A 13,074-nucleotide genomic window follows, 5' to 3' on the forward strand; every position below is an offset into this window, starting at 1 on the left:
ATGTGACCCTCTGACTAGAGTTGATCTCTCATTTTAGCCATGATAAAAGGGGATCTGTGGCCTAAAAAGGAAAAGTAAAGTCAGAAAATCCTGCAGTGCCCACCCTCACCCAATGATGTCATTGAACACTTGCGAGTTACGGTGTACTGAAAGGGTCAAAACGAGCGAGAGCCAATCGATATTCTATATGATTCTGACCAATAAATCCAAAGTGTGATTAGTCTGGGTAGTTAGTGGCGATTAATTGTCAAAGCTAATAACGTCCTCTGTGGCTGAAGGTGCCAGAGAGGCTGCTAGGAATCATGCTTGATTTTATGAGCAAATTAATTAAAACGGCGCCTGAAAAAAACCCTGTCAGGTCGGGCATCAAACACTCATTCTACACTTAGTGAAGGGTGGAACAAAGAGACATCAGTCAGCGAGATTCAATGTGCGTCTCTGAGTGTGTGTAATAATCAAACACAAAGATTGCTTCATTTACACGACGCTGTAAATCCAGAAGGGAAAGAGGGACATTTGTCATTGAGCTGCGTCTTTCCTTTTTCATTATAAATATGGCTGCCTCAGTATTTTATTAATGCATAAGTGAAGATGGGTGTGTGTGTGTCTGAGCATGGTCCACGAGCGGGTGTGTGTGTGCACATTTCACATAATTTAGGAACGCAGATAAAACTGCAACAAGGGAAAGTGAAAGATGTGGTGTTGGATAAGGATGAAGAAGATAACATAAGAATGAAGGTAAAATAACATGCTGGTTTGACAGAAAAAAAAACTAACAAAATTGAAATTGTTATTGAATGTAGTACCAAGTCATTATTTGTGTAGGGAGTTCATTCAAGTACACGTTCATTTCTTGCATAGTCTTTTTTTTCAATCATCCATCCATTACTTTTAGTAAGAATTTCAACCATTTACTCATTCATTCCTTTTAGATAGCTATTTTAATCTTTAATCGAGCTAGTTATCCCAACCATTTATCGAAATAATTATTTTAACCATGTATCCATTGCTTGTATTTATCAGTTACTTTTAGCTCACTTCTTAAACTTGCCCTCTCGCCTCGTCACTGTTTTCATGCACTCGCACTGTATTCACAATGTGGTGTTCAGGTGTTATTGCTGCCGCAATATCAAATTGTAATTTCAGTTTTATCAAATTAGTCAAGCTACTCCAGTTTATCAGGTCAGGGGGACCTCTGATTGGGCATCAATGATGTAGACAATTCACATAGCTATAAATATTGGTGCTAATTCACTTTACCTGCTTTCCACGCTCACATAGTGAAACGTGTGTGCATTGACGATAAAGGCAGACCCTCATATACACCACACACATACACAGGCGAGCGAGCTTGCTTACAGTCCAGTCCGACCCATACAATCCACACAGCTGAGTGCTTTTTTTCCTTCTCATAACAGCTGAAACAACAATTGTTCTCGGGGACAGACCATTTGGAGTTTGTACTGTCTCAAAAGCCTCAACAGTCTGTCTCTCTGTCTCTCTGTCTCTCCCTCACCCTGCAACCGTCAAGGGATGTTCAGTCTGACGTAAAGAGCAAACGTATTCTTTCAACGTTTCACATGGTTTCACACTTTTTCCCTTGCCCCGTGAAGAGCGTTGACCAGTGCACTAGGTTAACTTACTGATACCAACACAAACACAGAGAGCGGCCTGAGATTTTGCTCAAAAGAACTGCTGAAACAATACAATTCGGACACAGCCTGTTTCCATCACAGGGGAAATCCTGCTGCCTGGACAGCCACTGATAGGAGTAAGACGAGAGGGAGAGGGAGAGAGGAGGAGGAGAAAGATAAGAGAAAGGCAAACTGTGGAGGGGATATTAGAGGAGGACATTTGGGATCTAGTCCAGGGGAACGTCAGAGTGAAGGGAGTGGACGAGGTGAAAGAAAGGGGAGACAGGAAGAGGTAATGATTTAAAAAAAAAAAAAAAAAAAAAAAGTTCAGTAAGAAGAAAGGGGTTAGTTGGCTGGAGGAAAGGCTGAAGACTAGACAACTTAGAAGGCCCAGTTGTATCGTGTCAGGTCAGGATGCAGCTGAGCAGGAACACAATGCTCAAAAAATTTGTTATTGTGAGACAGCGTTGATTCTTTATCTTGAAAATAAACTTCAGAAGGCAACCGGAAAGTGTTTGAGTTGCATTGAATTAAAAAGCAAGTGTTAATGTTTTAGCCTGTTTACCTGTATATCTGTAATCATTTCAATCTGTAATGTTTTTGGTCAAGTGAACATAACAGAAATCGTATGAGGTTCTTGCATAACCCCCCCCCCCCCCCCAAAAAAAAAATAAAAAAAATGTGTGAAGTTGTAGAAAGAAATATAAATACTTTAAGTTTGTAATCAGCCTGAGTACAAACTTGATACCACATATAATCAAATTAGAATAAAGTCACTGGTTAGTTCTACTGAATCAACTATCAACCTTTCAACTAATCCATTAAATATTGTTGGCTAATTTAGAGCTTGTAAGACAATGAACACAAAAGCCTAAACTAAAAATGAATATCATCAGGGTTTATTTTTACAAACATCACATCTATTTTTCATTATTGTGGTTACAGCTACCTTATATTCTCCTCATACCTCTATCCTATTACATTTGAGGGCAATACTGAGTCAGTACTGTATGACCACAGTTGACCAATTGTCCAGGCCCTGAACCAGGCAATAGTGGGCTATCTTCAATACTCACTTAAACAGTAGGGTTCCACCGTGCTAATTTTCCCATACATTCCTCCACTTAAAATGACTTTGGCAAACTATCATGCTGTGGTTACCCCTTTTATAATTTTACACATGGCATCCAGGGAAGAAAAGCAGACCCGATTCACCCAGCACTCCACTCATATTGAAACATTTAGGGGTAATGTATTAAACACCATTTGAAAGTATATAAAACAGCATACAACCAGGGTCTGACTCTTGCCATGGGTTTTGACTCTGAAAAGAGCTCTAATTTAAATGGGATAATAACTTTAACTGACTTCATATGTCTATTTGGACAATGGGTGAAACTATACATGCGGATCCCTGCTGTCAGGTGGCGTGCACCAGACCACCTATGATTCTCTCATGAGTTTTAATTTGGGTGAGAAGAACTCATGAATAGACGAATGAGCCAAAGAGGATAAATATTTCAAAATGTGTCAGTGGAACATTGAGTGTAAACAAGCACCTAAAACTCTTGTCCTTATACTGCTCCCTCTTATTTCATCCCCAGAGTCGTTGTTATAAAACCTACGACAAAATGAATGAAACTGAAAGAATAAGAAATACTGCAAACCTTTACTGTACAACAAGGCTCACCGTAACCTTTTCTTAATGTGTGCTTTGACCATAAAGCAGAGCGATATTCTCTCATACATTTAAATGAAAAAGGAAACTGTATGAGATGAGCTATATCAACCAGTTAGATCAGATTATATCTGACTTCATTGATTACCACAGTTTGACACATACAGCAGTACATAAAGTGAACATTAGTAGCCATAAAAAGTCAGACTGCAGTGGTGTTTTATGATCCGGTTCATCCTCCTTAGGTGTCTCTCTGAGCCAGCCAGCGCCAGGGGACTGATTTACTTGTCACACAAGGGGGACATATTTAGACTGGATGTGCCTGAAAGAGTGGGCAGTAAAGCTGGCAGGGCAGAAGATGACCCAGACAGTGGGAGTGTGGAAGACTAGAGGGGAACACGTAAGACGGCGGTTAACCTCCTGCCATTAAACCAGCAGTGATTTCTGACCGAGGGCCAGGGGACAATGGACTACAGTACACTAATTACACACCCTGACATGGATAATAGGGAATGTGCTTTCTCTTGATGAGCACGAACAGACGTCTGTAGATCTATCTCTATCTTTATTTGTAGTTCTAAATGGTCTTAAATGTGGCCTTGCATATGTTGGGTCTTCGTCGTTGATTGAATCTGTCTCTAACTGAGTTAACAGCAGATGATTTTATCCTCAAGAGACTGCTTGGTATGAATGTGCATGACTCAGTAAAGACCCAGCACTGCCCTTCAGGTAAATAACTGAACTTTAATGAATTTTACACTAAAAATATCTGTATTATTATTAACCTGCCCAGGTGTCAAATTTGTACTCTCTCAGCATTTACACATTACAGTCAAATGTGTTCTATTTAAGACAAATCTTACGGGACCACCAACCGGAGACCACCACGATATCCCGAGACTTTCCATGGCGAGTGCACACATACACGGAAAAATATATCATTCGTTTTCACATAAAGGTTGTCATTCATTTTACTTTGGAGTTTGCCTTTGTGCTTAGATTTCTCCAGTTCTAACCCAAATTATATTTGATTTAGCTGCAGAATAGAAACGATAGATCCATTTTTCTTAGGACTATCAAAAACTATTATTTTGAAGGAGGTCAAACTTGAAAGAAGCCTCAGCTGAAGAGAATAGAAACTAATTTTGTACTTTAAAGGTTTTAGAAAGGCCACATGAAAAGACTTGTATGTGCACAAAATGTTTAAGAAAATGAAAGTGTAGTAATTAAAACTACTGACAGAAAATGAATATGCATTGCAGCAGTTTCACAATAAAGTTGTTGTCAGAAGATCAACACAAAGCTCTGGAGCTGTTGTCCTGAACACTGGCTGTCCCGCCACTGACAGTTAAGCGGGTAACCAGATATTCAAAAACAATACGTCATCCCACAATGCACTGCCCTTACGTTCTCTTTACAGCATTACCTCATCCCACATATCCACCGCGAGATTAAGAATCTTCTGGGTGGTCGTCTAGGCAACGCGCCTTATCGGCAGACTGAGCCCCGCCCCGTGCCCCGCCCCGAGCCCCGCCCCGAGCTCCGCCCTCCAGCCAATGAGAGAGCCCCGTCATGACATCATGGTTATTTTTAGAGTGGCAGAGGCAGCAGATAAGCTTTGCCTCCACGCTGCACAGCTCAGAGTGTATACACACACTACAAGCAGAGGAAGCGGCGGAGACACTGCTGGTGTCCGATCAGAAAAGTTAGACAATTTTTACTCACGGACTGAGTGCAAGTCTGGATACTTTGGCAAAAACTTTGTGAACTGTTACAACTCAACACCGAACAATCGACCATCGCTGGGTGACAGAAGTAAGTCCTGATTCCTGTGTCAAGAAAGTGCGCACTCAAAGTTTGGAAGTCTTTACGCACAGAGAGGACGTTTGGAAACCAGTGTTTTCCTCAGTAACCAGGAAGAAGAGAAGGGGGGACGGACAGTTGTTTTGTAGAAGACTTTAGAGCTACATTTGTTTTTGGTTCACTTCTATGTATGCCAAGATGGAAACTACTTTCTATGACGACTCACTCAACGCTTTCTCCCAGCACGACAACGCCGGCTACGGATACGGCAACCCGAAAGCGCTGAAACACAACATGACACTGAACCTCACCGACCCGACCGGCACTCTGAAACCTCACCTCCGCGCCAAAGCCAGCGACATCCTCACCTCTCCCGATGTGGGTTTGCTGAAGCTGGCCTCGCCGGAGCTGGAGCGGCTCATCATCCAGTCCAGCAACGGACTCATCACCACCACGCCAACCCCGACCCAGTTCCTGTGCCCCAAGAATGTCACCGATGAACAGGAGGGCTTCGCGGAGGGGTTTGTCCGCGCGCTGGCCGAGCTGCACCACCAGCACATGCCGGGCACAACTAATGTGAGTGTCACCTCCGCTACCCAGACCAGCGTCAACACTGCCCTGCCGCCTGTCTCATCTGTTGCCGGTGCCACCGTTTACAGCAACAACGCTACCATGCGCTCTGACTCACCGGTTTATGAGGATTTGAACACTTTCAACCCGGCCATCAGCACCGTCTCGGCACCAAATTACACCACCTCAGCCCCGACTATGTCCTTCCCCGCTGCCCCGCCTCAGCTTCCCATCTACGGCCAGCCCTCATCCGCCCAGATCCCCCGGCTCTCTGCACTCAAAGAGGAGCCCCAGACTGTGCCTGAGATGCCCGGGGAGACCCCTCCTCTCTCCCCGATCAATATGGAGAACCAGGAGCGCATCAAAGCCGAGAGAAAGCGGATGAGGAACCGCATTGCTGCCTCTAAATGCCGGAAGAGGAAGCTGGAGCGCATCTCCAGGCTGGAGGATAAAGTGAAGAATCTCAAGTCCCAGAACTCCGAGCTCGCGTCCACTGCCAACATGTTGCGCGAGCAGGTGGCCCAGCTGAAGCAGAAGGTGATGAACCACGTCAACAGCGGGTGCCAGCTCATGTTAACGCAGCAGCTCCAGACCTTCTGAGGCGTGTCAGCGGCGGCAGAGAGAGAAAAGACTGTAGTTGAAAGAAACGGACGTTTCCTGTGATAGTGAGTGGCTGCGTCTCCTGAAACCTTGGCGGGATTTGGGATGATGTGGCGCGACACTGCCAGGACCGGGGGCCGCGCTGATGTTCCTGAGTGCCACGCGCTCCCCGTTGGCGCGTCCGAGAGATGGGCTCGGGACAGTGACATTAGCCCAGAGGGGACATGGCAACAAGCAGGATACCTTTCTGTTTATGTTTCGTGCTGTTTTGACAGAACTGGACAGGACTGAAGTTTTCTTGATTTACACCCAGCTCTGCATGGACCTTATCACGACCATCAAAGAAGAAGTTCAGTATTAGAGGACTAAGAACCTGCAATAGAGACTTTTCTTGCTGTAGCCATAATGGCCTCAAATTTGGGCGTGTTGGTCAACTCTAAACGGCTGAGAAGTTGTAACAAATGCTGCCTGACTTCTGAGTTACAGTGCAACGTACTTTTTTCTTATTGTAAGAAATTAAGTTAGAAAAGCTTCAAGATTTACTTGTTTTTTTCTAAAGTTGTTTAATGGGGTTTCACTCATTGTTATATGTATATAAGATCAACTTGGAGTACTTATGTTTACCATTTGTAATAAGAATACTGTGTTATTTTTTATGTTTGTTTTCTGAGCTATTCAGAAACTAATCAATATTTAAGAAAAAAATAAACAAGATAAAATGAAGCAACATTGCCTCTGTGTTCTTGTAAGAGTGTGACAGGAAAAAAGAAGTGGGTGTGCCATGTCAGGAACTCCAACAATAAAACATGTTGCAACATGTTGTAAGAGCTGCCAGTTCTGAGTACCTCAAGGTAAATTCCATTAGTGCTTGTATTGATCCAGGCTAAGTGATTATGTTTCAGCTAACGGACCAGGCTCGCTCTACTGATGCAGGCCAATTCTGCAAATTGGGGTTGTATTTGGAAGTTTCCACTTTTAAGTCACAGCACACACAGGTACCAGAAGATTATGACGACCATACAAAACCTCCCATTGCACTCGGTAAACACGACATGATACTGATATCATAATGCTGCAGTTAAAACACTCATTCATACGTTCATTCAACCTTCGTTTATACTCGAGAAATCACTGAGGGTGACCCTCGTTTACAATGATGTAGAGTCATTTACAGAGCAAGGAACAAATAAAAACGATGGTAGCGATCAGAGCAATAAGACAAGCTGACAGAGATAAGATTGTATCACAGTTGAGTTTACAGTTAATGATTTAACTGTCATATGAAGAAGGATTAACCTGAAAGATGAATTCAAATCAACAAAAATATAAAATAAGAAGGTTATATAAGAAGCATTAAAATATAAATTGGGTAGTTTGAGTAGATAAATGCTAAGTAAAATACAGTTATATAAAACAATTACAAGTACAGGTTTGGTTTTAAAATCAAGCTTCGGAAATGTGCAAATGGAATAAGTGAATTGATTTTAAGGAGATGTTGTATTTTGTTCCAGGAGTCAGGTGCACTAACTTTAAAGGCAAACTTTCCCAGAACAAAACAGGATGAAGTGAGCAATGAATGTAACCTGAAGACAGCACTGATTTGATACATAACAACAGGTCAATCACAGGCTGCTGCAAATGCTATTGCCCCATTCAGTTACTCAACATTACACCCTGACCTGTTGTAAATAAAGAAAGCCCCAGCATGTCAAAACAAATTCAGAGTCTCAGGACCTGTAGTCTAAATGTCTCAATATAGAATTATTGAGGCAAAAAATTACTACCACAAATAACCACTGTGGTTTGGTGAAAGATGCTTCAGATATATTGTTTCTTCTTATCATATCATCTCAGAGCATCAGTGACTTTACTTTAAGCTCCTTTCTGGAAGAAAAAAAAAAAAAAAAAGACTGAGAAAAACAATAATCCAAACAAAAGGATATTCTTCATCACCATAAATCACAACACAAGACTGGAACCTTCTATTTCAAAATCAATGACTGGTCTACTTCTACTAGCCTGTAGCTAAGTTACTATTTTATAATGCTGATGAAACATACAAGTCAGAGTAATATTTCTAGTTTTGAGAGAAATATGCAGGTTACAGCTATTATCATGGTGTTTTGTTTTCTTTCTTTTATCAAACTCTTCAATTATATAAACACAGGCTATACATTCTTTGAAATAAAAGAATACCAAAATAAGAGGATGCAAACTGGATGATAAAACTGGATAGAAACAGACTGACTGAGTATCCTCGGTGAACTCAGCATCCCTGCTCAGACAGCAGGTGCACGTGGTGGGACAGGACAGGACAGGTCTGGCATACTGTACCGATTATTAGATATTGTGCCTTCAACCGTCGCAGGCCACGAGTTCGTGCTGTTTACAATGAGACACCAGAGGGCGACATAGACCGCGTTAGAAATACCTGAGAGCTGAACTAATGCTGCTTCCTCAAAGTCTTCATGACTCTTTAAACGACTTTGTTGTTGCTTTGTGCTTAAATTAATATAGAGTTATCTCAGGCTTCAGACAAGCAGAGCAGGTTATTAAGTATGGAAGCTTAAAGTATATTTGCAATTTAGATGCATGATGAAGCTTAAAGCTTAAGTCCAAAATGCCCCCCTATTGGATTTTGTCTCCCCCCCCCCCCCCCCCCCCCCATTCTTCTTTTTGTTGTTGTTTGCTTTTTTCTTCTTCTTCTTTTCATATGCCTATGTATTTTGTTATTGGCTAAATCCACGTGGAAATTCTTTATAACAGTAAATGAACTTGACAACATTTATAGTGCTTAAATGTGAATAATTAACTGTGTATTTTTATTTTATTGAGGTGGTTATTTTTTCTCAATAGCGTCTTTTACTAATTAACGGAGCCTAAATAAGCAATCAGCGTGCATTATGAAAAAAGAACGATACAACCCATGAAAGTTGATTGTCTGGTGTTGGTTTACTCAGATTCGTCCTGTTTATATCCAAATACTACCATTTAGCATTTTTAATTTGAATGGGAATTCTGATTTCTCTATAAATCTTCCCTGATTTCTCTAATTTGGAGCAACACGACGTCAGCCCGGAATAGGGTGTCATTCCCTGCCATATAAGGAGAGGGAGCGCTCGGAAGATCTACGTCACGACAGAGGAGGCGTGTTTTACAGGAAGTGAACCGACTCAGTAATCTCCTGTCTGCATAATGCGCAGACTCGTGAGAAATTATCCACAGGAGAGTCTGGATTTACTTTCCAAGGGCGAATCAGTGAAAATTATTAAAACGGCCATGAAACTAACTGGATGTTCAAAATAATGAAAACTATTTTCATTGTCAGAATCCACAGCAGCCTAATTATACTAGAGAAGTGGGTGACCTTTTTAACCAGGTGTATAACTAGGGCAAACTCAAAGGATCTGAATCCTCCCCTCGCTGTGCCGTCCCTTACCCTCCTGACATTGCCCACTACTTAATGTTGTTTTTAACATTTTCTTTGATATTTACATTTTATTTGTAACAACAATGATGATGATGATAATAATAATAATAATATAATAATAATAATAATAATAATAATAAAACCTTATTTGTATTGCACCTTTAATATAAAAAAATGCAGCTCAAAGTTCTTTGCAGCAAGACAATTACATTCAGTGTTTCACATGAAAACAGATATAAAGGAACATCTATCTTTTTGTACTGTATTTTAATTAGGTTGTTCTTTGTGTTTTTTTGACCTGTTTGTTTTAATATTTCTTACATTTTACTGTTGTTTTTATGTCTGTAAACTAAAATTACCACCTAGCAGCTGTATGTCTCCACTAACCACAGTTTACATCCATATCTACCCACACAGATGTTGCTGCAAAGAAGTTAGAAATTCTGGATGATTCACAAACAACTTAGACCAATACAATTACACAATTTGTAGATGGACAAGCAGGGTAATTTCACCAATTTAGTATCTGCTATAAAGAAGCAAGACAAAAAGAAAGAAAGAAATGAAATCAGTTTATTCTTGAGTCTAAATGTTTGTGCTGTATTTGAAGAGGTCCGCTCAAGGCGTTGCTGATATCTCATGTCCAGATTGGGAAACGGATAGGAACTCTCAGTAAACTGGATCTTACACATTTAACTACCAACATTTTTATTTTATGTTCACATCAAGCTCCACAACAGAAGTTTGCCATCACCTACCAGCCTTCCCAACACACACAAGATAAGCTCCTTTTATACAAGTGTCTGCTCGAATTAGCTGGCACATGTTATCTACAGGCAACTATACCTCCAAAAACTACACTTAGGCTTATATACAATAAATATTTACCTAAAACCAATAGCAAAACATATACACACAATATTAACACATATTTACACTCCCCATAAATATAGTAAATATCAATAACTATTTCACATCAATAAATACATCAGCACAGAAATCTAAACTTCCCCTATACCCACTTCCTGTGGTTGGTATCTTCCCGGAACTAGAAATAAGTTCTTGAGCCCTCTGGGAACTAGTTTGCCCGAACACCCTGGGATGATGAAACAGGTACAGTGGTGTGAAAAAATGTTTGCCACCTTCCTGATTTCCATTTTTTTTGCATGTCTGTCACACTTAAATGTTTCAGATCATCAAACAAAGGGAAAAAAAAAAATCCAAACCCACATGGCCCTGTGTGAAAAAGTGTTTACCCCCTCCTATTAAAACATAACTTAACTGTGGTTTGTCACACCTGAGTTCAATTTCTCTAGCCACACCCAGGCCTGATTACTGCCACACCTGTTCTCAATCAAGAAATCACTTAAATAGGACCTGCCTGACAAAGTGAAGTCGACCAACAGATCCTCAAAAGCTAGACATCATGCCGAGATCCAAAGAAATTCAGGAACAAATGAGAAAGAAAGTAATTGAGATCTATCAGTCTGGAAAAGGTTCTAAAGCCATTTCTAAAGCTTTGGGACTCCAGTGAACCACAGTGAGAGCCATTATCCACAAATGGAGAAAACATGGAACAGTGGTGAACCTTCCCAGGAGTGGCCGGCCGACCAAAATTACCCCAAGAGCGCAGCGATGACTCATCTGAGAGGTCACAAAAGACCCCACAACAACATCCAAAGAACTGCAGGCCTCACTTGCCTCAGTTATGGTCAGTGTTCATGACTCCACCATAAGAAAGAGACTCGGCAAAAATGGCCTGCATGGAGAGTTCCAAGACCAAAACCACCGCTGAGCAAAAAGAACATTAAGGCTCGTCTCATTTTTGCCAGAAAACATCTTGATGATCCCCAAGACTTTTGGGAAAATACTCTGTGGACTGACGAGACAAAAGTTGAACTTTTTGGAAGGTGTGTGTCCCGTGACATCTGGCGTAAAAGTAACACCGCATTTCAGAAAAAGAACATCATACCAACAGTAAAATATGGTTGTGGTAGTGTGATGGTCTGGGGCTGTTTTGCTGCTTCAGGACCTGGAAGACTTGCTGTGATAAATGGAACCATGAATTCTACTGTCTACCAAAAAATCCTGAAGGAGAATGTCCGGCCATTTGTTCGTGACCTCAAGCTAAAGCCAACTTGGGTTCTGCAGCAGGACAATGATCCAAAACACACCAGCAAGTCCACCTCTGAATGGCTGAAGAAAAACAAAATGAAGACTTTGGAGTGGCCTAGTCAAAGTCCTGACCTGAATCCTGTTGAGATGCTGTGGCATGACCTTAAAAAGGAGGTTCGTGCTGGAAAACCCTCCAATGTGGCTGAATTACAACAACTCTGCAAAGATGAGTGGGCCAAAATTCCTCCACAGCGCTGTAAAAGACTCATTGCAAGTTATCGCAAACGCTTGATTGCAGTTGTTGCTGCTAAGGGTGGCCCAACCAGTTATTAGGTTTAGGGGGCAAACACTTTTTCACACAAGGCCATGTGGGATTGGATTTTTTTTTCTCCCTTAATAATAAAAACCTTCATTTAAAAACTGCATTTTGTGTTTACTTGTGTTATCTTTGACTAATATTTAAATTTGTTTGATGATCTGAAACATTTAAGTGTGACAAACATGCAAATAAATAAGAAATCAAGAAGGGGGCAAACACTTTTTCACACCACTGTAAACATAAGTTGTTGCATGATTTCATTAGTTATACTTTCAGCTTCGCATTAGACAAACATTACTGTTTTGGCCACATGACTAATTAAAAGCTCCAGAGTCGTCAGTCAGTTCATTCAATCACTCCTTGCGCCTGTCATTATTTGTTCACAGGGAGAACACTAAGGCATAACCCAGCGTCGCTGCTGTCAACATGACTCCCAGCCAACTGACACTTGATCAATAAATACATTTACTAAAACGTGTGCGTACATTAACTCAATTTGATCATTTTAGGCAAAACATTGCTCCATACTACTTCATCTCATAATCATATCATACCATTCGTACTGCACGGAGAATTAGGATGCTACAGGACAAATGGATAGACAACCTGAATACACAATGCCTCCGGCTATGGCCAAATTAACTGTTTGGAAATTACATGTTTTGGAGAGAGAGAGAGAGAGAGAGAGAGAGAGAGAGAGAGAGAGAGAGAGAGAGAGAGAGAGAGAGAGAGAGAGAGAAAGAAAGAAAGAAAGAAAAAGAAAGAAAGAAAGAAAGAAAACCACCCAGCTCATGGGAAACATAGAAAGCTGCAGATGCTCAAAGCCGCTGCTGCCATCATTAACCAGCAGTTCTGTCCCTGACAGGAATGTCCAGGTCACATGAATGGGCAAGATGTGAGGTGACAGTGACCATGACCTCAAACT

At 41.2% G+C, this 13,074-nt stretch overlaps 1 protein-coding gene across 2 annotated transcripts; it reads left to right on the plus strand.

The window, feature by feature from the left end:
* The first annotated feature begins 4,968 nt into the window (after positions 1-4,968).
* Positions 4,969-7,027, plus strand: jun (Jun proto-oncogene, AP-1 transcription factor subunit). Of its 2 annotated transcripts, XM_069150055.1 has the most exons (2): positions 4,969-5,127; positions 5,359-7,027. In XM_069150055.1, exon 2 carries the CDS (start codon positions 5,410-5,412, stop codon positions 6,283-6,285), a length of 876 nt encoding a protein of 291 aa, XP_069006156.1. In that variant the 5' UTR covers positions 4,969-5,127; positions 5,359-5,409; the 3' UTR covers positions 6,286-7,027. The 2 variants fall into 2 exon arrangements, with proteins under 2 accessions (XP_069006156.1, XP_069006155.1); XM_069150054.1 differs by having other exon boundaries at positions 4,969-7,026.
* Positions 7,028-13,074: the final 6,047 nt, after the last annotated feature.

Source organism: Embiotoca jacksoni, unplaced genomic scaffold (assembly GCF_022577435.1).
Source record: "Embiotoca jacksoni isolate LCO1_2020_lvr unplaced genomic scaffold, fEmbJac1.0.p SCAF_16, whole genome shotgun sequence".
NCBI classification, from domain to species: domain Eukaryota; kingdom Metazoa; phylum Chordata; class Actinopteri; family Embiotocidae; genus Embiotoca; species Embiotoca jacksoni.